The 22,133-nt window shown below is 48.9% G+C and overlaps 5 protein-coding genes across 5 annotated transcripts; 2 read left to right on the forward strand and 3 right to left on the reverse strand.

Moving 5' to 3' along the window:
* Positions 1 to 290: 290 nt before the first annotated feature.
* On the forward strand, positions 291 to 7,391 carry M430DRAFT_122720 (hypothetical protein). The gene is made up of 2 exons (XM_024861854.1): positions 291 to 6,808; positions 6,866 to 7,391. Exons 1-2 carry the CDS (start codon positions 555 to 557, stop codon positions 7,128 to 7,130), a joined length of 6,519 nt encoding a protein of 2,172 aa, XP_024720427.1. The 5' UTR covers positions 291 to 554; the 3' UTR covers positions 7,131 to 7,391.
* Positions 7,392 to 8,223: 832 nt separating this feature from the next.
* Positions 8,224 to 10,175, reverse strand: M430DRAFT_122723 (hypothetical protein). The gene is made up of 2 exons (XM_024861855.1): positions 9,400 to 10,175; positions 8,224 to 9,344 (listed from the first exon to the last, which is right to left on the reverse strand). Exons 1-2 carry the CDS (start codon positions 9,747 to 9,749, stop codon positions 8,705 to 8,707), a joined length of 990 nt encoding a protein of 329 aa, XP_024720428.1. The 5' UTR covers positions 9,750 to 10,175; the 3' UTR covers positions 8,224 to 8,704.
* A 200-nt stretch (positions 10,176 to 10,375) lies between these two features.
* M430DRAFT_59313 (hypothetical protein) lies at positions 10,376 to 12,194 on the forward strand. The gene is made up of 2 exons (XM_024868789.1): positions 10,376 to 10,915; positions 10,963 to 12,194. Exons 1-2 carry the CDS (start codon positions 10,493 to 10,495, stop codon positions 12,034 to 12,036), a joined length of 1,497 nt encoding a protein of 498 aa, XP_024720429.1. The 5' UTR covers positions 10,376 to 10,492; the 3' UTR covers positions 12,037 to 12,194.
* Positions 12,195 to 12,831: 637 nt separating this feature from the next.
* On the reverse strand, positions 12,832 to 17,849 carry M430DRAFT_51248 (hypothetical protein; the record flags this gene model as incomplete). Its single annotated transcript, XM_024868199.1, has 5 exons — positions 12,832 to 13,142; positions 13,182 to 14,001; positions 14,077 to 15,464; positions 15,549 to 16,841; positions 17,663 to 17,849. 5 exons carry the CDS (start codon positions 17,847 to 17,849, stop codon positions 12,832 to 12,834), a joined length of 3,999 nt encoding a protein of 1,332 aa, XP_024720430.1.
* Positions 17,850 to 18,711: 862 nt separating this feature from the next.
* M430DRAFT_35530 (hypothetical protein) lies at positions 18,712 to 22,064 on the reverse strand. Its single transcript, XM_024866757.1, has 3 exons — positions 21,727 to 22,064; positions 19,002 to 21,313; positions 18,712 to 18,947 (listed from the first exon to the last, which is right to left on the reverse strand). The coding sequence occupies exons 1-3, from the start codon at positions 21,769 to 21,771 to the stop codon at positions 18,773 to 18,775; spliced, it is 2,532 nt and encodes an 843-aa protein (XP_024720431.1). The 5' UTR covers positions 21,772 to 22,064; the 3' UTR covers positions 18,712 to 18,772.
* Positions 22,065 to 22,133: the final 69 nt, after the last annotated feature.

The raw sequence follows: 22,133 nt of genomic DNA on the forward strand, positions 1-22,133 counted from the left end.
AGTGGAATCGAGAGACTTGGAGTGCTATTGTATTCGATAGATATGGGGAAAGGGGGATAGAAAGCGTTGATAGCTGGTGTACAAAAGAAAGTCATTGAAACAAACGATGCAGAAATATTGCGTGTGCTTCTGATCCGGACCTCCCATCCTAGCCTGCATGGGGGTTTCGTTACTTTTAACACGTAGAGTGATATGCGTTGATGTGCAGGCTGATCGAGAGGTCCCGGTGGGGAGCCATCTCTCTCTTTCACGAACCGAGCTTTATTGTGTGACAACATCAAAAGTTGCCTCACAACTGACCACTCCCCCATATCGCCACCACTTTTCATCGATCGTCTCACCTGTGACACGTTTTCCTGAGTGAATACTCAAGTATTGGGCTAGACGCTTGGGAAGCTCATTTTTACGATCTCACTTCGTCGTCCATGCACCTCTCTCGCGATAAGCCATTCACAGTATTGTCCATCACCACCAACGAACACACCCTCGAGCCAGACAGCTTCGAGTAATACGGCATGCAGGCCAGTCTCCTGGAGACAAAATCATAGAACAATATGGTGCACCAAATGACAACGCAAGAACTGCAGCTATGCGACTTCCTTAAGACCTTACCCCGCGTACACCACAATCGATACACAGAACAGGCGGCGAACGAGCTTATAAAGTCGCTCTTCTGGTCTCTAGCTGGCGGACGTCAAGATTTCATGCGACTCTTCTTCCCAGATAATGCTCGGCCGCCTGCTAACGCAACATGGAAGCTTAGACAAGCCCAGGCTGGGGTGGACAAGGATGATTTCACTGAGGCGGCGAGGGGCAAGGCTTGTGGGCATATCTTCAAATCAGGTGAAGCTACATACAGATGCAAGACATGCAGTGTTGATGATACCTGTGTCCTCTGCAGCCGGTGTTATAATTCCTCGGACCATACTGGACACAGGATATACGTCAGTGTGTCGATGGGAAATAGCGGCTGCTGTGATTGCGGAGATCCCGAGGCCTGGCGACTCCCTGTAAATTGTTCGATACACACAGCTCGCGATGATGAATCCAGAGGGAAGGAAAAGGGCAAAGCAAGAGCCCTACCGCCGGCTCTGGCCGAGAGCATACGTATGACGATTGGGAGGGTGTTTGACTACATCTGCGATGTTATCTCCTGCTCCCCGGAGCAGCTACGGTTACCGAAATCAAGGGAGTCTATACTACAGGACGAGAAGATGTCACGGCTCGGATCTCAGTACTATAATGGGGATATTGTGGAGGACCCTTGCGAATTTGCCTTGCTGTTATGGAATGACGAGAAGCATACGGTCATAGAGGTCGGTGAACAGGTTGCAAGAGCATGCAAAGTCACCAAGGCTGAGGGTATGAGACGAGCCCACGAGACGGATGATATCGGTCGGAGTATTGTGAAATATAGTTTCGACGTGGATGAACTGCTTCACGTATCAAGGGTGATCGAGCAAATCAAAGTCACGGTCACGATCCGCTCAGCGCGAGATACTTTCAGAGAACAGATGTGTGGGACAATCATCGAATGGCTGGGTGATATTGCTCAATGTAGTGTCGGTCCTGACCACGACATCCTACGTCAGGTTATCTGTGAAGAGATGCTCAAGCCTTGGAGCACTGGCAGCGAGGCAAGTAATCGAGATGTGGGAATGAAAGGCATTGATGACCACGAGACGGATGAACAAAACGATTTCAGACGTTTGCTAATTCATCGTCAACAAGAGGTCTTGCGGCAGGCGGCCCTTGTTGCGACTGTTGATCTTGATCAAGACCTTGATGATGACGACGACGAAGGGCCTGATATCGAAGTTGAGGTAGAAGTCATGGAAGATGATGGGGGCATGTCTACTGATGGGGAGGATGATGAAGCTTTTGATACTGACCTAGTGGGAACAAGAGGGGCGGGTAATTTCCGGGGGGTAATGCAGCCAGAGACTGACACTGATGGCGATATCGACATGACTCAAAATGAACCTGAGGATCCTCTCGAAGTAGAGGAGGCTGTTATGGCTGGCTGGCCGCCGCCACCACCACCCCCTCCTCCACCACAGAGACCAATACGAGATCGAGATATTACCCCTTCGGATTCCGACACTGCTGAAATGCAACCGCTAATTTCACATAATGTCTATGCCAAAGCCAATTTGGATATTCCCAAAACTCCAAGAAACGTTGTACGAGAAAAGGCACCACCAAAGCCTGCTCGATATTGGCTTGAAGCCCCAAAAGCTTTCACTGACAGAGACTCGGTTCCCATCCATGAGGACCTCTGGCAGCGCTTGCGGCTTGATTGGATGATTCTTTTTGATCTGCGGATGTGGAAGAGGGTCCGAGTTGATCTACGTGATCTATACATATCAACTGTTGTCACGATTCCGCAGTTCAAGCGCATCCTTGGCTTACGCTTTGCTGGTCTCTACACGACCCTGGCACAACTTTACCTTATTGCCGATCGGGAGCCAGATCATTCCATTATCAACATTTCGTTACAAATGTTGACTACACCTTCCATCACAGCCGAGATTGTTGAGAGAGGTAACTTTCTGACAAATTTGATGGCAATACTATACACTTTCCTCACTACTCGGCAAGTTGGGCACCCTTATGAGGTCTTTCCAAATGCTGTTCTAGCTTTCGATTCTGGATCAGTCACAAATCGTCGAATGTATCATTTCTTCATGGACCTGAGATACCTCTTCAGTTCGCCGCACGTCCAAGAGAAGTTGCGCACCGAAGAAAGATACATGATGCAGTTCTTGGATCTCGTCAAGCTACATCAAGGCATATGCCCGAATGTCAGAGCCGTTGGAGAGCATGTTGAGTATGAGACAGATGCTTGGATCAGCGCATCGCTGATAACCCGGGAAATCAATCGATTGTGCAGGCACTTCTCGGAGGCTTTCAAATTGGACGCTGGCGACGACCTTACTTACGTCTCCAGAGCTATCAGACTTGCGGCAAAGGCAGTCATACTCAACTCACTTGGAACCGAGAGAAAGCGCTTTACCCAGGCAGAGATAAAGGATGAGATTAAGTTCAAGAAGGTCGGCGACTACGAGTTCGATACCACTGAGAAGTCAAACAGCGTCTTGCAACATTTGGTTGTCAAATTCGTAGTAGAATCTCAGCCGATCAGTTTTCATCATGCCCTTCATTATACTCTTTCATGGCTCATTGAATGCGGGAAGAGCATGCCTCGCCAGCAGCTTATTCAACTGTTGAGCTTTACGACAGCAGATTTACTGCAGAAGCCGAAGGCAATGGGACAACGAATCATGCCAAGCCAGGATTACACACCGGAGGATCATTTGATGGCTGTATTCGACTACCCATTGCGTGTATGTGCCTGGTTGGCACAAATGAAGGCAGGCATGTGGGTGCGTAATGGCATGAGCCTCCGCCACCAGCAAGGCACATACCGTGGTGTACAACAACGAGACGTGTCGCATCATCGTGACATCTTTCTGCTTCAAACCGCCATGGTTGTCTGCTCACCAGCTCGTGTGCTTGTTTCTATGATCGATCGCTATGGCTTAGAGCATTGGATGAAGGGGATCTATGAACAGAAGTCAGACGGGCTGGAAGATGGCCAGGTCCTTGAGGTTGCTGAAGAACTGATCCATCTTCTAATCATTTTGATTAGTGACCGGACTACACTAATCTCGAATGGAGAAGGATTAAGCCCCCACGTCCTTGCAATGCGTCGTGATATCACTCATGTTCTCTGCTTCAAGCCGTTGTCATTCTCGGAGATTTGCAGCAAGCTGCCCGACAAGTTCCAAGACCAAGAGGAATGCCAGGATATCCTTGATGAGATGACAACTTTCAAGCCTCCGGAGGGTCTAAATGATGTTGGGACTTTCGAGCTGAAGGAACATTTCCTGGAAGATATCGATCCCTACATTGCTCATTACAGCAAGAACCAGCGAGAGGAATCCGAAAATGCTTACAAGCAGTGGATGGCAAAGAAGACAGGTCGGAACGCCTCTGATATAGTGTTTGAACCCAAGCTTCGCCCGATTGAATCCGGTGCATTCTCAGACCTTTCCGCTTTCACAAGGACGGGGATCTTTGCCCAGATCATTTACTATGCACTCCTGTACCCCCTTAAGGCTGAGGAATTGACACCAACCGTCCCTGCCACCAGAGTCGAAACTTTCCTGCATGTGGTCTTGCATCTGGTTCTCCTTGCAGTTGCTGAAGACAAGATCGGTGAAGACGAAATGTCTGAGGAATCTCTGCAATCGTTCGTCTATATCGCTCTTACCAGCACTGCTCGGAGCAATTTCATGCCCAATGCACCCGGGTCAAGGACAATCGCCGCAGTCCTAGAAATGCTGTCTCAGAAGGAAGCGTTCAAATCATGCCATCCGAAGATCGCTCTTGTGCTGAAAAGGATGAAGCAAAAGCGCCCACAAACCTTCGAAACTGCCTTTGCACGGTTAGGGGTTCCTGTTGACAGAATATCTACAGCATCACCTGCAAGTAGCAATACGCAGGAGGAGCGTGAAAGGAAGAAAAAAGCTGCACTGGATCGACAAGCCAGAGTTATGGCGAAATTTCAACAGCAACAGAAGGATTTCCTTGAAAACCAGGGTGACATCGACTGGGGAGAAGATGAAATGGAAGATGAGAACGTCGACCTTGAAGATGAAGACCACAAAACTTACTATCAGTTCCCATCAGGGAAATGCATCCTCTGTCAGGAAGAAACTGGGAAGGATTCTCGCTTATATGGAACTTTTGCATTGATGACGAAAAGCACCATATTGCGACAAACTGACTTCAAAGACCCAGATTTTGTCCGAGAGGTTGTCAAGACTCCTTTGAGCTTGGATCGGTCTGCCGACAGTATTCGACCATTTGGTGTTGCTGGGGAAAATCGACAACCAGTCCATAAAGTTACATCTAGCGGCGTCGACATCGTGGATGAACGTCAATACATCGGCAAAGGCTTCCCGTCTAAATCAACACGGCCTGGGCCTGTATCCGTTGGGTGTGGGCATATCATGCATTACAAGTGCTTCGAGGTGTACTACGAAGCATCGCATCGACGACATCACCACCAGTTCGCGCGGCGCCACCCTGAGCGCCTCGACATGAACGAGTTCATTTGTCCTCTTTGTAAGGCGTTGGGGAACGCCTTTTTGCCAATTATCTGGCCACCGAAGGAGGAGTTATACCCCGGGCCTCTGGAGACGCGTTCATCCTTTGAAGAGTGGTTGGAACCGTTCGCCAACATATTTGGAGAGGGTGATATTAGGATAAGGCATGATAAAATTGATGCCAAACTACCTTCTGGGGCCACCAATCGAAGCTTGACAGTATTCATGCAACATAATAACGAGTCGATGACGGGTCCCCTCGCCGCAAGGATGTCCGAACTGCTCATTGATGCTTGGAACACTGTTTCGCCGGCCGTACCAAATCCATTTCAATCTGGAGGTCTTGGAATTCCTGTACCTGCAGTGGCCAATGCCCTCTGGCCCGAGAGTCTTGGTCATGGTTCCAGTTCTGCGAGTAACAATAACGGGGCAAATTCCGGGTCTCCCATGAAAGAACTTGTTGATATCTATCGCCGGTTGAGGGATACCATGATCAGGAACGAGCTTCCTACTAGCCACCCAACAGGCCCACTTGGAGTTGTCAGCGAGATCTCCCCAAACGACTTCTGTGGTAGTGACACCTTGGCTCAATCACTTGGCTTCTCTATATCAGCTGTAGAAATACAACAGCGTGGAGTTGCAGCACCAGCCGGTAGCACCTTATTAGAGACAATTCCCCAGCAAGCTCTTACCCACCTACGAATCTTGGCCGAGACTGCAGCTTCTTACGTTTCCATTGGCGGCATCAGATCTGCCGGGGATAACAGAGTCTCAAAGGAGTTTTGCCAGGATTACGAGCGTCAATACTATCAACTCTTCATGAATGAACCTTACCGTGCAGACGTCTGGAAAGGTCTCAATTATGAGGTTGAGCCACTGCTGATTCAGGATATCTTTGTCTTCCTCACCGAATGCTCACTCTGTTTGGCACCGGTGGACGAGATTGAGATCATGCATCTTGTCCGCCTCTGCTACCTAGCTGAGATAGTCAAAGTAGTCCTACAGATAGGTCGCAACCTAGATCTGGAGACATGGGAGGAAATATTCGATCAAAAATACCCCGACGAGACTCCTAAAGAACTCCAGGTATTTGCTGAGCTATGTGCAGGGGTGTGGAATGCAGATGGCCAGATAGCAAGCGATCACAACCCATCTCCCAACAAGTCCGGTCTGGGGGGGTTAGAGTCGTGTCGTCAAGTTGCGCAAAAATATGCTTTGGCTTTCCTTCGAAAGGTCGTCGTCCTCCTCCACGTCCGTTATGGGATCGCATTTCAAAATCACATTTCTACAATCCCTGATGCCAACGAATTGGAACGCCTAACCGAAGCATTGCGCCTCCCGTCATTTGATGAGATGTGTGCACATATCCCTGGCCCTGATTCAGGATCGACTATCTCTATGCTTGCGGATTGGTGGATTAAACATACTCGAGATTACGATAGCGGAGACAAAATCAATATCAGCCATCCCGCCATCTTCGAGCTCGTTGGGCTACCCAAGAACTACGACGCTTTGATGGAAGAAACCATGAAGAGACGCTGTCCTACTACCGGCAAAGACGTATCAGATCCCATGCTCTGCTTGTTTTGTGGCGAAATTTTCTGCGGACAGAGTGTTTGCTGTTTGAAGGAAGGCCCTGCACGCCGAGGCCGCCGCGCTCATCATATCGGTGGCGCCCAACAACATATGTTGAAGTAAGCATTGAAATCCCTTTCCTCTTTGCTATACCTTGCTAACGCACCGTAAAATAGGTGTCAGAAGAATATCGGTCTATACATCAACATCCGCAAATGCTGCGTCTTCTACCTCTACTACGAATCCGGGTCCTGGGTGGTGGCTCCATACATCGATAAGTACGGTGAGGTCGACCCGGGATTGCGGCATAGTAGGCAGTTGTTCTTGAATCAGAAGCGCTATGATGCGCTGAGGAATCAGTGGCTAACACACGGGATTCCAAGCGTCATCTCTCGGAAGCTGGAGATGGATGTTAATAATGGGGGATGGGAAACTATTTGAGTGCTGCTTGGGTTGGGGCAGCTGTGATAGGATTGTGCATACTGTGCAGGCGTTGAAGAGTGGTTTAGAGGATGAAATGGGCCTCAAAATGAGCTTTTGTTAGGAAGGCGTGTTTGTGTAGCTTGCTTCTTGTCGGTGTTTCTGATGCGGACTGCGTAGATAGTTAGATAACTCGATGAACTTGGCAGATTTACTATAGATCTGTCCCGAAAAAAAATAGGGGTAGGGGGTAGTAAAAATTAAAAAAGAAAGTATCCTCCTTTTCTACCTAGGTAGCCCTGAATTGTATTACAGCCTGACCATTTTAGTGCGAAGGTGAAAGTCAAATTGTACTTTTCGGGCACATGCTTCTAATCCCCAAGACATCTTGAGGAATTTCAACGTGACGCTTCTCTTCAGCACCTCCAGCTAACCACAGACCTTTCTCTCCTAACATCAGCGCCTCTTTCTGACATGACGCTTCCATCCCTATTCCCATATTCACCCGTGGCAAGAATGACCTGCTGAGGAGTTTTAGGGGTGAGATGTAGCGAAAAGGACAAAAAAGGGGGCAGCGGGATTAGCATCACGTGATACCTCACTGCTTGGCCTTTCATTTTGTTGCACATCGCATCAGCGCTCATGGAAAAAACAGCGAACGTTGCTTTCAATGGCTGTGAGATTAGCATTACGTGGCATTTGGTAGTTTGTTGCACATCGCATCCGTGACAAGCGTGGGACTGTTGACCGGGGCGTTCGATGGAGATGGGATTAGCATCACGTGACTACAAAAAGGGGGAGGGGGTCAGAAGTATATAGCAGAGTCAAGACCCTGGGGTTTCCAGAGAGGTGGTATCGGGAGTATGCAAGGATGTTTATAACGTTAACTTGTGTGTGAATAGATCGAATCAGCCGTTTGTGAATTGCGGATTTGGGAATAGCCTCAGATATGGGTGGAAGCAAAGATGGGCCAACTCAACAATCAATCGATCGGCTCGCTCAGGGGTTCGCTTATGACAGGAGTATCATCATCGGGGAGGGGAACGGGAATAAATCAAGTCTTCTGGTGGTTTCACATGGAGGTTCTATATGAGGACTATGAACGATTATTGATCATTGGTTTGAATAATAGGTAGTTGGCAGTTGCATTTATGAGGAAGAAGTGTCAGCTCTTAAAGTGTTATCATTTGAAGACAGAAGCATGTGAAGCATGTCACTAGCATTAATTCTTTGGAGAGTCAATTGCTTTGAAGCCATATGTCATAATCTTTTAAATTATGGACAGTTTGTGGACAGTGCTGTAGAGTGGTCCAAAGCAATATATGGTGAGAAAGATCCCATTGTGTTCTAACTCAGCCATGGAGGTGTAGATGTGCAACGAGGCTGTGATCACATGGTCCCAGCAGGGCTTGCAGACTCAGCCTTGGATAGGAAGGCAATGTCTGCTGTGCAGAGGTCCCTCGAGCTTCAACTCAGCGGATGTGTCGTTGGGGGGGATCCAGCTCCGGATGCTCTGGCACCTGGGATTTAATGGTACTGCTTGTGAATGTATGGATCATGTGATCTCATAGTCATCATATGTTGGATCTCGACCTTCATTCCTCCATCTCATCCAAGTTCAGGCCACCATTTACCGGTTGCTCAGCTTCTCGCTCTGGTGTTCGTCGGCCGTCGATGCTCATCTCGTCTCCGGGGGTATCATCATCACTTGCGCCATTCTCCACCTTCACCTCATGCATATCAACATCCCCGTCATCCCGGTCAAATGCGGCTACACCGTTTTCCTGCTCAGTCTTCACTTTGTCAACGTCTTCGTCTTCGACATTAACCCAAATCCGTACCGTCCCATCTAAACCCCCGCTAACCAGCGTGCCAGACCGGCCAGGACAAGTATCAACCCAGACCACCACACCGTCGTGGCCTCTGGCCCTCTGCAAAACCTCCTTGCTCCTCACATCCCAGAACAGGATCTCTCCATCCTCACTACCGGACGCTATGAATCCTTCTGTTCCTCCAACTCCAAACGCGCCGCCGATAGAGTATTTCGTGTTGACGTGTCCTTGATAGGTTTTCTTGCAGGTGCCAGAAACATAGTCCCACAGACGAATGCAGGAGTCGAGTGTGAAGGCGAGGATGTAGCGGCCATTTGGGGAGAATCTGACCGTGGTTACGGGGGCGTTGTCTTCGTGGACGATGGTTCGGAGGCATTGTCCTGTTGCCGTGTCCCAGACTCGACTGTAAAGCCAGGATTAGCTTTTGAGAATGTACTGGGAATAGAGAAGATACGCACATAAGGCCGTCCGTTGAACAACTGCACACCAAAGTCCCATCTCGAATAAAGTCAACTCCACCAACAGGATCTGAATGCGCAGGCAAACTCCTCATTTGTTTCCTCGCCCTCAAATCCCACAAGAAAACAGCCTCGTCATAGCTCCCACTAACCAGCATATTCCCCTTCGGCGAAAAAGCCAGCGAGTAAACATAATTATGGTGTCCCAACAGCGGTACAGGATACGGCTTCCCAGTCGCTCTATGCCACAATCTAATCGCCTTATCATCCGACCCCGAAGCAATCGTATTCGAATCCGGACTCCAGGCAATCGTTGAAATACCAGCTAAATGTCCCTCTAACGTCCGCATATGCTTCCCCGTCACCGCATCCCAGATCTTGATCGTACCATCCGCGGAACTGCTCGCAATCCAGCGACCATCTGGTGAGAAGCGCACTTGTGAAACACCCTTCCTGTGGCCCTTCAATATGAATTTCTGCTTGTAGTTCAGCTTGAGGGGCCTGTGGGCGGCAGGTGGAGGCACAGGAGAGTCGCGCGACGAGCGAGGTGTCTCGGGACTGCTGGAGCGGCTGCTATTATGGCCATGGTATGCGCGACCATGCTCGCCAATACTGCCATCTGAAGAGCTTGATCTTCGACGAGCGCCGGAGTCTCGACGTGGGCTCAGGTTCGAAGATCCGTGGTCAAGTCCAGCGGGTGCGTCCGGGGAGCTATCCCTGTATCTCGGCGTGGAATCGTCGCTCTCGTCATAAACTCGCCGTCGCTTTGGGGAGCGATGCCCAAGCGCGGGGGTACTCGCTCCAGAGTCGAAGTCGGCCATTGTATTTGCTGTTCTCCCTCATTGAAGAAACAATATCGCGAGTTTTGAGGAACGCGACTGGCAGGAAATTAGCCGCGCGTCTAATTAAGGTTTGACGCGAATAATCAGGTCGCGTCTCCAATATCAGATAACACGACGAAATAGAAGACCCGCCAAAGACAGACCTGGGTCTATACAAAGACCATGGTCTTATGCCTCTCTTTAAAGATACCAATTTGCCCGTCCTACTAACCTTCTCCCATTCTTTCATTTCCTCCCCTAAACCTTGAACCATGGGAACATCAATGCCAACGGAGATAAATGTGATCAGCCTCAATTGCTGGGGCTTGAAGTTTATCTCCAAGCATCGCAATGAACGACTCACAGAGATTGGCAAGCGCATAGCGGAGGCAGATCCTGCGCCCCAAATTGTTGGATTACAAGAATGTTGGACCATGCAAGACTACCAAAGCATTCGCAAACAAACGAAACATATCCTGCCACACGGGAAATTCTATCACAGTGGTATATTTGGTGGTGGGCTAGTGATCTTGTCGAAATGGCCCATAGAAGAGAGTTCGATGTTTCGATATCCTCTGAATGGAAGACCGACTGCTTTCTTTAGAGGCGATTGGTATGTTGGAAAAGGGGTTGCATGTGCGAGAATACGGTTTGGCCCCGGTGCGAAAGACGTAGTGGAGGTGTTCACAACGCATGTGAGTTTAACCTTCGTTCAACTATATTTCAAATCTAATCATGCCAGCTTCACGCGCCCTACGAGCGAGAACCCAACGACTCGTACATCTGTCACCGTACCGCCCAGGCATGGGAAATTGCAAAACTGATGCGTGGAGCGGCAGAGCGCGGCCACCTTGTCCTCGGCCTTGGTGATTTCAATATGATACCCCTCTCCCTGGCCCACCGACTCATCAGCACTCATGCCCCTGTCCGCGACGTCTGGATGCTCCTACACCCCGACTGCTCAATCGGTTCGGCCGTTGACCCCGTCGAAAAAGCTCGAGGACGACCAATCCCAACGGCTGAATACAACCTCAATGAAAACGGCGCGACTTGTGATACCATACTGAATACGTGGCGCTGGGAGAAGTCCCAGCAAAAGAAACTCGGTCCAAATAAACCACCTATAGAAATACCACTTGACCGAGAGGACCCCAGAGCCAAGAGATTAGACTACATATTCGCCAGCACGGCCGCCGATCCATCCAACATCGAAGCTGGAGGCTGGGTCGTCAAGTCTGCCAAAGTCGGCATGTTGAGCCGCCATCCAGAACTGCAATGTTCACTCAGCGACCATTTCTCCGTCGAGGCCACGCTCGTCCATTCCAAATCCGTAGTGCCGGAACCAGAGTCCAAGGTCAAAGAAGATGCAGTAAGCAACGGCATCTACCTCCAATCCCCGTCCACATCAGAATTTCGCACCCCTGACCAATCCGTTACTTCACAACTCAAATACACCAAACCCCCCTTCCTCCCCATCGAAACCTACGACGAGATCCTCGCCATGATCCACAAGTACCGCATCCGCGAGCGCACACAGCGTCGCTTACGACTCTCCCACTTCCTCCTCTCATTCATCATCAGCATCGGCTGTCTCATAGCCGTATGGTGGAGCCCCCGAAACTTCGTCGCATTCCTACTCATGTTATTAAGCACCTTGGGCCTAGGATTCGGCGTCCTGGATGGATTGATCGGTGGCCTGTTCGTGGGGAGTGAAATCCGAGCACTCAAGGAGTTTGAGTGGGAGATCAGTAATGTAAGGGCGGCGGCACGCGGGGAGGTGCATGTCATGGCTGAGGAGGGTATACAGGATTGGTAGATGGCTAGCTGTTAGTACTGATAAATATACATAATGTAATATGAGAGGGTTTAAGGTACACTAGGTACCTTATACACTAAGAGCGAGACATGAGCGTGTTCAGGGGCCGTTGCTAATGCAGACTAGTCATGATTCCCGTCTGCCAACATAAAAAGCCGAATCTATATTATCTATCGATATGGAATTTGTGATATAGTTTGAATGTTGGAAAGATGACATTATTCTATTTCCATTTCCATTCTGTTTATATTGTCTTTTGTATAAGAGAGTAAATAGTGCGTACCCTTTTCCCAGCAAAGGGAAGTAAATCTAGGATTCAAAGAAATCATGTTGTATGTAGTATAAGGCTTAGGAAGTAGAGAGGAATGATGGTGGATGGATCTTTGGGAGGGGTAAGTGGTTATTCAAGGATTGGAAGATATGCTGGCTTCTATCTGTCTGAGGCTGAGTGGTGAGAAAGAGCCGCTTTACTTATTATTGACAGTGCTGACCAAAGAGACGAGCCTTTCTTTTTGGCAATGGTATTTTATTATTACTCATACAATCCTAATGCGTTTCTGTCCTATTGTACATCTCGTGCCTCTTGTGGTATTGCGTTCCTGCAAGGTTCATATTGCATCTCAAGTCCGCCTAAATGCATGTAACCTTAATAAACGCCATCATGAATACTCCTCCTTAATCATCAGAACCGGTAAAACAATCCAGGTATCTACCTATGCGCCATCTTGGATTCGTAAGCCACATGCAAAATACACCCAAATACTTCGTGCGCCACGAAAAATCCTCCAGGATATCTTATTGTTTCCTCATGTCTTGTAAAGACATGAAGTAACCTCGGGTAGATTGAGACGAAGGGGGGCGTGGAGGTGCTGGTTTATCGGCAGGCGGGGCATCGAATTTGCTGATGTCAGGATACTCGCCATATTGAGGCTGAGGTCGATTTTTTGTAGCTTTGTTGTATCTCTCGAAATCATCAATGTCCTCATCTTCTTCGTCTTCTCCATCATCCATGGGAGAGGATGAATAAGAATATTCCTCTGTCTGAGAATTCAAATAAGCCTCGTATTCCTCTCGCGTCGACATCATCCTGGGGCCTATCGGGGGACCTTCTGCTGGAGTTCTCTTTCTGCGCTTGGTAGCGGCACTTGTTCCCGGAGTGTCCTCCTCGTCGCCGAAAGCTACTTTTGCCTTCCTCTTCCCTTTTGCCTCTGGACTCAGCATCTCGGTCAGCAGGTCAGCATCCGGATCGTGAACAGCACCAGTGACTGAACTAGCAACTCTGCCTAAGACAAGTTCAGGCGTCTCCAACTTCGCCATTTGCTCCGGGCCAGGAATCTCGCCAGTTGGGAGTGGCAGAAAGCGCACATTCCGAATCCAATCGTACATCTTCTCGTCATCCAGGATATTTTTGCATTTGTTATGTTCTTCGTTGCTCATATCCTTGCGACGCTCTAAAATCACTTCTTCAATACTGCCATTCAAGACGAGGGTCTCAACAAACACTGGTTTTGTCTGACCGATACGATGTGCACGCTTAACAGCCTGCGCCTCCACCTGTGGAGAAAAAACTGGATTGACGAAGTAGACTCGCGAGGCAGAGCTCATGTCGAGACCAAAGGCGGCCTGTGATATATCCATAAGAAGAACACGGAAGGTCTCGGTGTGGTTGAAGGTAACAACGTATTGAGACTTGCGATCCGAAGGAAGAGTCTTGGCATAGATGAGATGCTTGATGTGAAGGCACTCGAGAGCTTGGGCGATGTAATAAGCCACGTTCTCTGACTCGTAAAACACTAATATCTTTTCAGTTTGATGATGGGCGGTAATGCGATCCATAAGATACGATAGCTTTGCAGAAGAAGTTGAAATGATGGATGTAGTAGTCAGAGGTGAAGCTGGATCAAGAGTACCAGCCACTGCAGCCTTGTCCAATCCCTTGATTGCGGGCTTTGGTTTCAGGGTAGGCTGGAGCTGTGCATCAACCTGTTTCTTCTCATTATCGTTTTGAGACCCACTCAAGCTATCAGAAGCAAAGAGAACTTCGGTCGTATCCATACCAGACGTCGCTGTCAAGCGCGAAGACCCAAGATTCGAGACACCAAGTGATGAAGCTCGAGCTCGCTTCCTTGGACTTGGTCCATCCTCCGATGAAACAGTGACACCACCGGCCAGGGCTGGCGGGCCCTGGTCAGCCTTCTTTGGGGGCTTCGTTGAAGCCTGGCCACGCTTTCTCTTTCTAACTGGTCTGTTGTATGGCTTAGGGTTTGCAGCCAGATATGCACTTTTCAATGATGTTCTTCCAGCTTCAACGAGGCCTTCCATCGGATCTTCCTGACAAAGTCGAGCTCCGACAGCTTTCTGCAATGTATGGATCATCGTGGCACCCATCAACGTTGGGTTTCCGGAATCACCATCAAGTGACCAGGCAGCTCTAAGATCCTCCGGCCATTCGTTCTGGATGTACATGGGCATTTCATGCCATTCGCTGGTAGCCTTCCTGATCCTGTTCAAAAGAACCATTTCTCCAACCTGAATAGCCTCCTCCAACAGAGTCTTATCCTCTGGGCTCACAGGAACTTTTCCATTCTTTAAGAATTCCTTTGCGATGTCGGTCGTGACTTTCACATCTTCCAGAGTAAAGCCAGACCAGTGGAACGAAGCTTGGCGTAGATTCTTCACGAGTAGATCCAAAGCTCCTCGCTGACGGGGGTGGAACAAGTAATCCGCGTCCTTGCGCTCGGAAGTAACGGCATTGGAGACGATCATCATCGAGAACATGTTCAAAGACATCTTGTCTTGAATGGAGCCATCGAGATATACGATGCTCTGGTTTAAAGGAGGTAAGACCACATCTTTCTCAACATCCTCTGGTCTGTGACGAATGATCATGCCTTCCAAAGTCGATCTCAAACAATGCATATTACCGCGGCTCTTCGAGCCATGGCGCGGCTGCATCATGTGGTGTGACCAATTTGCAACATCATTGTCCTCGGGGCTATTGGCCCATGGACGAGCTTTCAAGTACATTGTGGCAATGTTGCCCAACTTCTCGAGATCCTTGCGTTCCTGTTTGTATAATGCCTTTTCCTGCTCCGTGGAGAATTCATTGTTGCTTTCTGTGTCTTCCACGTTTGGAACAATTCCGGTATGGTTGTTCTGCAAGTCGAATCCGGATTGGTTGTTAGGGTTGCTTGGTCGGACAGGAGAATTGCAGTTCGAAGAGGTTTCCGAGTTAGCCATCCAGACCTCCGCGCCATAAAGTCCCTGAGTAGGGGTTCCAGATACTATCCAGCGAGCTGAGACCTGTAGGAACTGAACAACTGTAGCAGCTTCCGTGATTGAGCTTTTTGATGTATTTCCAAATGTGTGACCCTCGTCGGTGATCAATCGCTTGAAGTGAAGATCCTTTAGAGGTGACCGATACACGTCTTCCTCCCTGAAACAAGTACAATCTCTAGTCCTAGTGCTTCCAATATATGGGCAACGGCACTCTTTCGACGTGTTAGTAAGACGTCGCCCAAGTTTGTCGCTCCCATCTTGTGCTTCCTTATCAAAGCGCTGTCTACTGAACAGAATAATATCATATTCGGTCAACTTCTCTGCTGGAGGGAGTTGGTCCTGATTCTTGTCCATAACAAGCACCTTGAGTCCTTCCGTGTGCTTCTTGATCTCAAAAACCCATTGCTTGACCAAATTAGCCGGAACTACCACAAGGGTTGCAGTAGTGAGCCAGACTTTACGGGGTGGAACAATGACGGGGTGGCGGGATTCTCGACGTCGTACGGGACTCGGAATGAAGTAATAGCCCTTTCCTCTCTGAATAGCGTCAAGACATTTAGAAAATTCATAGCCTTCTGCCTTCTTTCGAGCAAAGTAATCCTGCCAAGGAGTTCCAGTTCGACCAATGGCTGCAGCGGCCATATCTAGCAAGGACCCTGTAGTTTTTCGAACAGGTATGGTGTCGACTGAGTACTCGATTGGGATCTGAGACGACATCGCTCTGGTCGCGAGAATGAGAGCTAAGCAAATCAAAGTCTTTCCAAGACCCATAGTCTCGGCACAAATGCCACCCTTTGCAGACTCATAAGTGCGAGGCTCCCGCACGCAAAAACCGGCATCCAAGTCACAGTAGAAGCTACTACCATTCTGGTCGGTCATTGGTCGGAGTCTCGGATCAAGAAGCTGGGCTGGCTGTACCTCGCGTTGAAGCATCATTGCAGCTGAGCGTCGTTGGTACATAAATAGCTCGGTAGTCAAACCTGGAATATTGCTGTCAAGAATATTATACATCGCATCTTTGGCGTAGTAGTCATTGACGAGCTCCGCATCTGGGTTTGGCGATGGAAGAGTGTTGAAGATATGGAAGAGCGAGGCGTTATCACCCTCCTCTTCATCGAGAGAAGAATCAGCATGTACTATAGGTGTATTCTCATCCCACTCTCCCTTCCATGTGGACTTTGACATGTCGAGTTGTGTCAGCAGCTGCTGCATTGGTCGGCGCAAAGACGTGACCTCTCTATCAATTGTGCCTCGTCCCACATCGTCTGGTAGGAGGTAGACTCGAACTTGGCCAGTGTGCTGGTCTTTCGACTTGAACTCCATGCGGATCCATCCCGAATTGAGAAGACCTCTGTATGGGTGTAGAACTGGTGAATTGAGCAAGTGCTCTTGGAGCTTATTAAGCAAGTACTCTCCACCCTGAGTATTGTAGACATCGCGGGGGTGAGCAAATGCGGCCCAGGAATCGCAGGACTTCCAGACCTCATAAGAGATAGCACATTGGCTTCGTTGGATTCGCAGGCTTCCTGCGGGGATGTATTTGGTAATGTCGAGGATGTAGTCTTGTGTGGCATCGGAGGAGGAATGGCGTACACTGGGGGGGGTGAAGGTAAAGCTCGTGTCTGCGACGGCGCCGGGAGTAAGTATAGATGCTTCCGGGGCTTCTACCGTGGGCTGGTCCTGCTAAGTTGACCCGTTAGAATGAGTTCGGGGATTGGCTCAAGGGAAGCATATCGCAGGGAGGTTCATACGAATGACGGATCAATTGCTGAATCAAGCTTTTGCTTTTTGAGAGACGGCTCTCCCGTGGGTGCTGGATCAATTCTCTGCCTCTTGAGAGACGGCTCGCTCTGAGCTGTTGCGGCAGTAGCCATGACTGCTGGTAAAGTCTCTCGAGGTTGATGAGTCTTTGGACGCAGTGTCCGAATGTTGGCGATTTAGGCAGAAGGAATCAAGGAATTAAAGAATCAAAGGAGGAAGAGGAAATAGAGCGAGATGTAGAGTGCAATGTGGGATGTGGGAGTTCCTGGATTGGCTGTCATTGTAGACAATGACAATAGGATGGGAAGGGGACAATAGAAAGACGCGCGACTGAGATTCACTCGACGTCTGTCTTGTCGCGATGGCGGATGGTCGAGAGTTTTCCAGGAACGCCCGCGGATTAGCCGCCTTATCAGTCGCTTATCGGTCGCGCCGAGGTCTTAGCGCGTCTGATAAGAGAGGGGCCTATGTCACGTGATGCGAGATCCCCTGTTGAACCTCAACTTCCTTCAACCTTCAAATACACCGCTTCTTGGGGAATTCCTTCTCCTAAGTCTTCAATTCGCGTACCTTTCTTTACCTATACCTATAGCAAACAATCCCAGCCCATACTTTTGGCTCTGAACCAAAATGTCATCACCTACCACCGTCCCACCAACAAGCCTCCTGCGGCTGGTGCCTGTCCTCTCCTCAACCGCGTCCGTGACCTTCTGCTTCACCGAATATTGGAGCATAATCCCGCTTCTCCAGCCAGCCATGCCTCCAGAATCCATCTCAACATTTTGGAACAGTTATTTGTACCAGACAATGCCTGGATGGATAGGCTTTGGCCTGCTGAGTGCTGCAACGGGCTTTCTAGGGTGGAAAAATGCCGTTGGTATTCCAAGGACCTTGTATGGATGGGGAACAGTACTTACCCTCGGGCATTACGCGTTTGGACCTACGGTAAGTTTTAGTTGGCGTTTCATATGATTACTATACGTATAAACACACTCGGTATTATGGGGGGTCTGCGGAGGCGGGGCCCGAGTAGATAAGGATTGCCGAAAAGATAGCTGACGGGGCAATGGATAGGTTGCAAAAATAATTGAGAAAATCATCTATGGACCTCCAGAGAAAGTAAAGGGCGAAGCAAGGTCATGGTTGAAGCTTCATACTGCGAGGATGATATTGATTGATATTCCAGCAATGACCTGTTTTATTGGGGCATTTGTGCACATGATGACTTGAGAGCCGGACATTCTGTAATAAATAGAACATTATACAATAGAAGTCACCGATTTTCATTCAAGTGATTGATCAATTGTACTGTTCTAGATTAAGTTTTGGGTTATTTCTCACGGTCTCATTGTTATTACAAGTAGTATAGAGCGCCAGTCAGATCTAAACAAATACGAAAGAGAGGGCGCTGATTCACAATCTCAACCACCAGCAATTATGTTTCAGAGGGATACACATGGTTTTCTAATATCAGACCTAGAGATTTCTAGTCCCGGTCTACCCACCCATCATGATTGCGCAGACTCCAGGCCATGTCAAGACCATCCATCTACACCAGTACGCCATCCAACCGCCATAAAGGCCCTCCAGCAAACCATGCATAGATCATTTGAGCAGCTCTTTTGCTCTCATACAAGCACCTTATTCCCCAAAGCGTTATTTATTTGATAGCCGTGTTCTTTCACTCCATAACGGCCTAAGCCAAGTACCGATATGTTGGCGTATTGGCATCCTCCACCCTCTCAAGGTATTCCCTCTCGATTAAACTTTCCACCCTCCGTTTCATCATGCTAAGATCTGGTTTGAATCTTTGCGAAAGTTGGGAGATAACTTCGGCAAAGAGTTGCTGGTGGCTGAATACCTTACGTGCCCTGTGTCGGCCATGTTAGTGAGCTCAATAAGGGGTACGGGGTAGGGAAACCAACTTCATAATCCGCACAATGACGGTATCAATGACATTGCCGCGATGCTCATCATTCCTATCCTCAGTATCCTTGCGCTCCTCCTCACCCTCGACCTTGTTGACAGAGCCAGATATAACCGGAGCCTTAATTTTGACGGACTTGGACGTGAAACTTTCATTGAAGCAGAATTTATCACCTGGCTTAGGCGGATCTTTATTCGCGGGGTGTTTTCTTAAAACTCGGCATTTTGGGAGGACAGCAAGAGTATGGAGGATGTGGATGAGGTTTTGTTGAGGGATATTGGTCCGTTGTTGGATCTCCTCGAAGGATAGATACTCTCCATCAGCGAGGTCGTTGAAAAGGAGCAAGACCACCATGCCGTATGTTGGAACATTGATCTCATGCCGTCGTTCTCTACCGAGTACGCCCTCCTTCCCGGGGATTTTTGGGAAAATACAACGGATGTCTGCACTACCCAGGAAGCCGAGCCACGTCAGCATTCTGCCGTTCCTCTCCCTGAGATAGAATGCCTTGAATGAATCTTGCAACGCTTGGATTTCCGATGGCCATGTGCATGTTTGGCGGTTGCCGTCCTCACCGATAGTGGCTCCGCCACCCATCGATTCCATTGGCCAATAATTTGAAGTCAAGATTCTCGCACCAAGATCAATTTGTTTGAGGTCAATATCACCCAAATTAGAGATATGGGTCCGATATGCAGCAGTTAGGTCATCTGACATGGCCATATCCTTGAACATCCCTTCCAGCTTGTTGGTGAATGAGTTACCGATTTCCAGCTTCATCCTTGAGATCATCTGCTTCTCTACATCGGCGCTCTCTGATTTGTCGTGCAATAGTCTCCGAGCTAGATGCTTCTTGTAGTATCGCTCAAACATATCCTTGTCCTGAATATATCGTAGTAACATCGTGGCCTTATCAAGGACCTCATCGATCTCTGTTTCCGTCTTGCCCTTGATTCCGCGTTTGAGATTATCATCAATGAAAAGGGAGACGTATTCCGAGCACCGCGGGAAGAGGTTGATGAAATCTGAGAAACTCTTCGTGAGAGCAGTTTGTAAAATGAGGTCTTCGTCGAAGCACTTCTTCCACATATTATCGAATTTATCCTTCAGCTGCAAAACTAGATCAACCCATTTAATTGCCGCCGCAGTTTGTCTCGCCGCGGCACTGAGCTTCGTAGCTTTTGGCTTCTCATTGCCTTCGGCGGCCGCCTCTCCTTCCTCGGGTTGGGGCTCGGGAGCAGCGGAAAAGTCGGTGTTGAGAATTGTTTTGTTGATTTCTGATCCGAGATCAACCACACGAGTCTGCAACGCATTTTTGAGAGGCTCTTTTGACGGGTCCACCCGTGAGATGTGTTGGTAGAGTAGCGTTAGGTCTGCGTAGCGATCATTTTCGATCATAGCCTTGATGCCACTGCCCTCCATAGCAAGAAAATCCTGCAGGTGCTCCCGAATCATCGTGTCCTCTAAGACTCTCGCAATCTTGGGCGCTGTGAGAAGGGAGATGGTGGTCTGGCATCGAGCCTCCTCCTCCGCAAATCGTCTCTTTGTTTGGCGCAACCACGTGCTTGCATCTGCTTCTCGAAGGAGATTGGCACTTTCATTTTGATAGAATATCCTGCTGGCTTTCAGGAATTCGATTTCGAAGACAGTGAGATAGAGCTTTTCGTGCTCGTTCTCCTCATCTGTTTCGTAGAGACCTTCAAGCATGTATACGCAGGATCGGATAAGATGCCTATTGATCACATCTCCTCCTCTTTCCATATAAATTTGATCTAAGATAACCGAATTGAGAATATCGAAAGTGGTGAGCTCGGAATCGGCAGATACCAGTCGAGAGCGTAGGATGTGATCACGGAAGAGGCCCATGGCTGTGGTGAAGATGGACGGTTTTCTGTTATCGGCGCAGTATACTCGATCCATATACATCAAGACATCGGTAGTCATATTCATGACCGTATTGTGATCCTCCCATGATGCTTTCAGACCCTTCAGGAATTCCTCGCCGGTGATACGCCGCTCATTCGCAGTTGTCCCAGCGACTCCACCTCCCACAGTGGTATTAATAAGGTTATTGGTAATGAGCTTGCGGATCGCTGGCATCACTTGGGACCCGAACCATTGTTCCTCGTATTCTTTGACACGGTCGTAAAGCTTGTCGCCTTGCTTTTTCAGAACAATCTTATAGGAGGCGCGGTATAGCTGTTCGAAGGAGAGCTTTGACGCATTCTTCTCGTGGATCTCGCGGAGTGCTGACCGCAGGATATCCCACATCGCATCGAAGTCGCTACTATCTGCATTACCTCCCAGCCCCTAGTAACAGAAGTTAGCCATGATCAGACCGAATTTTGCGAAGACTAGGACAGAGGGAGGGCTGCTTTGGATAAAGGTAAAATACGGAGGATTGCGGCTGGCTCAGAGGAATCACGCATCCCAGGGCGCCACTGAACAGGTTCCATGTAGCCATGATCTCCCAGGCGCCGCATCAAGAACTGTGATCCAGAGCTGCGATTTTGACTATCACAGAACTAGCCGTCTTCCACGTTCACTACCGTACAGAGTCTCTATATGGCATTCATATACAGCACGCCGCCAGATGAAAGAGAGACCTGGTGGTAATTCTGTAATACTGTAGAGACAGACGTTTCTATGTGCACTCGGTGTCGATCGGATTAAGAAACTGGATGTGCAGAAGTGGACGATAGAAAGAGACGCGGAGAACCCACCCTCCTCGGCGGCCTAATCTTCCCTCTACCACGCCCCGAGATCATCTTTCCCTTTCAGATTCTTTCCAAAACCTTGGTGTTCGTCACAAACCCCCAGCAAGTTCCATGCAACAAGACCCCAAACAATGCGTAACTTTCGAATTCTTGCACCGGGCTACAAGGCTCTGCCCGGTTCCATTTCGCGCTTTTGGCTTCAGGGGTGGATAGGCGTTGTGTTGGATAAATTCAGTTCAAAAGCAGATGTATCGACTGCTTTGCTTCTCGAGAGCTTGCGCTGTTTTTATGGCGAAAGAGAAGCAATGTCTCTGAAAGTGGCGGCGAGGGGGGTTCGGGTACAGTATAGAGGGGAACTTGACTGGAAAGTCCAATCAATTCTCCATTTGTATATGATCGCGGCGATTTATTTT

This window comes from Amorphotheca resinae (genome assembly GCF_003019875.1).
Source record: "Amorphotheca resinae ATCC 22711 unplaced genomic scaffold M430scaffold_7, whole genome shotgun sequence".
In the NCBI taxonomy this organism is placed as follows: Eukaryota; Fungi; Ascomycota; class Leotiomycetes; order Helotiales; family Amorphothecaceae; genus Amorphotheca; species Amorphotheca resinae.

Excerpts from the sequence above, each read along its gene's own strand:
- M430DRAFT_122720 (XM_024861854.1), top strand. The coding sequence starts at position 555 with ATGGTGCACCAAATGACAACGCAAGAACTGCAGCTATGCGACTTCCTT. Across the intron at positions 6,809-6,865 it reads GCCCAACAACATATGTTGAA|GTGTCAGAAGAATATCGGTC; the intron begins GTAAGCATTGAA and ends ACCGTAAAATAG.
- M430DRAFT_122723 (XM_024861855.1), bottom strand. The coding sequence starts at position 9,749 with ATGCGGACGTTAGAGGGACATTTAGCTGGTATTTCAACGATTGCCTGG. Across the intron at positions 9,345-9,399 it reads TGTTCAACGGACGGCCTTAT|TCGAGTCTGGGACACGGCAA; the intron begins GTGCGTATCTTC and ends CTGGCTTTACAG.
- M430DRAFT_59313 (XM_024868789.1), top strand. The coding sequence starts at position 10,493 with ATGGGAACATCAATGCCAACGGAGATAAATGTGATCAGCCTCAATTGC. Across the intron at positions 10,916-10,962 it reads TGGAGGTGTTCACAACGCAT|CTTCACGCGCCCTACGAGCG; the intron begins GTGAGTTTAACC and ends TAATCATGCCAG.
- M430DRAFT_35530 (XM_024866757.1), bottom strand. The coding sequence starts at position 21,771 with ATGATCTCGGGGCGTGGTAGAGGGAAGATTAGGCCGCCGAGGAGG. Across the intron at positions 21,314-21,726 it reads AGATTAGGCCGCCGAGGAGG|GGGCTGGGAGGTAATGCAGA; the intron begins GTGGGTTCTCCG and ends TTCTGTTACTAG. Across the intron at positions 18,948-19,001 it reads GTCATTGTGCGGATTATGAA|GGCACGTAAGGTATTCAGCC; the intron begins GTTGGTTTCCCT and ends TGGCCGACACAG.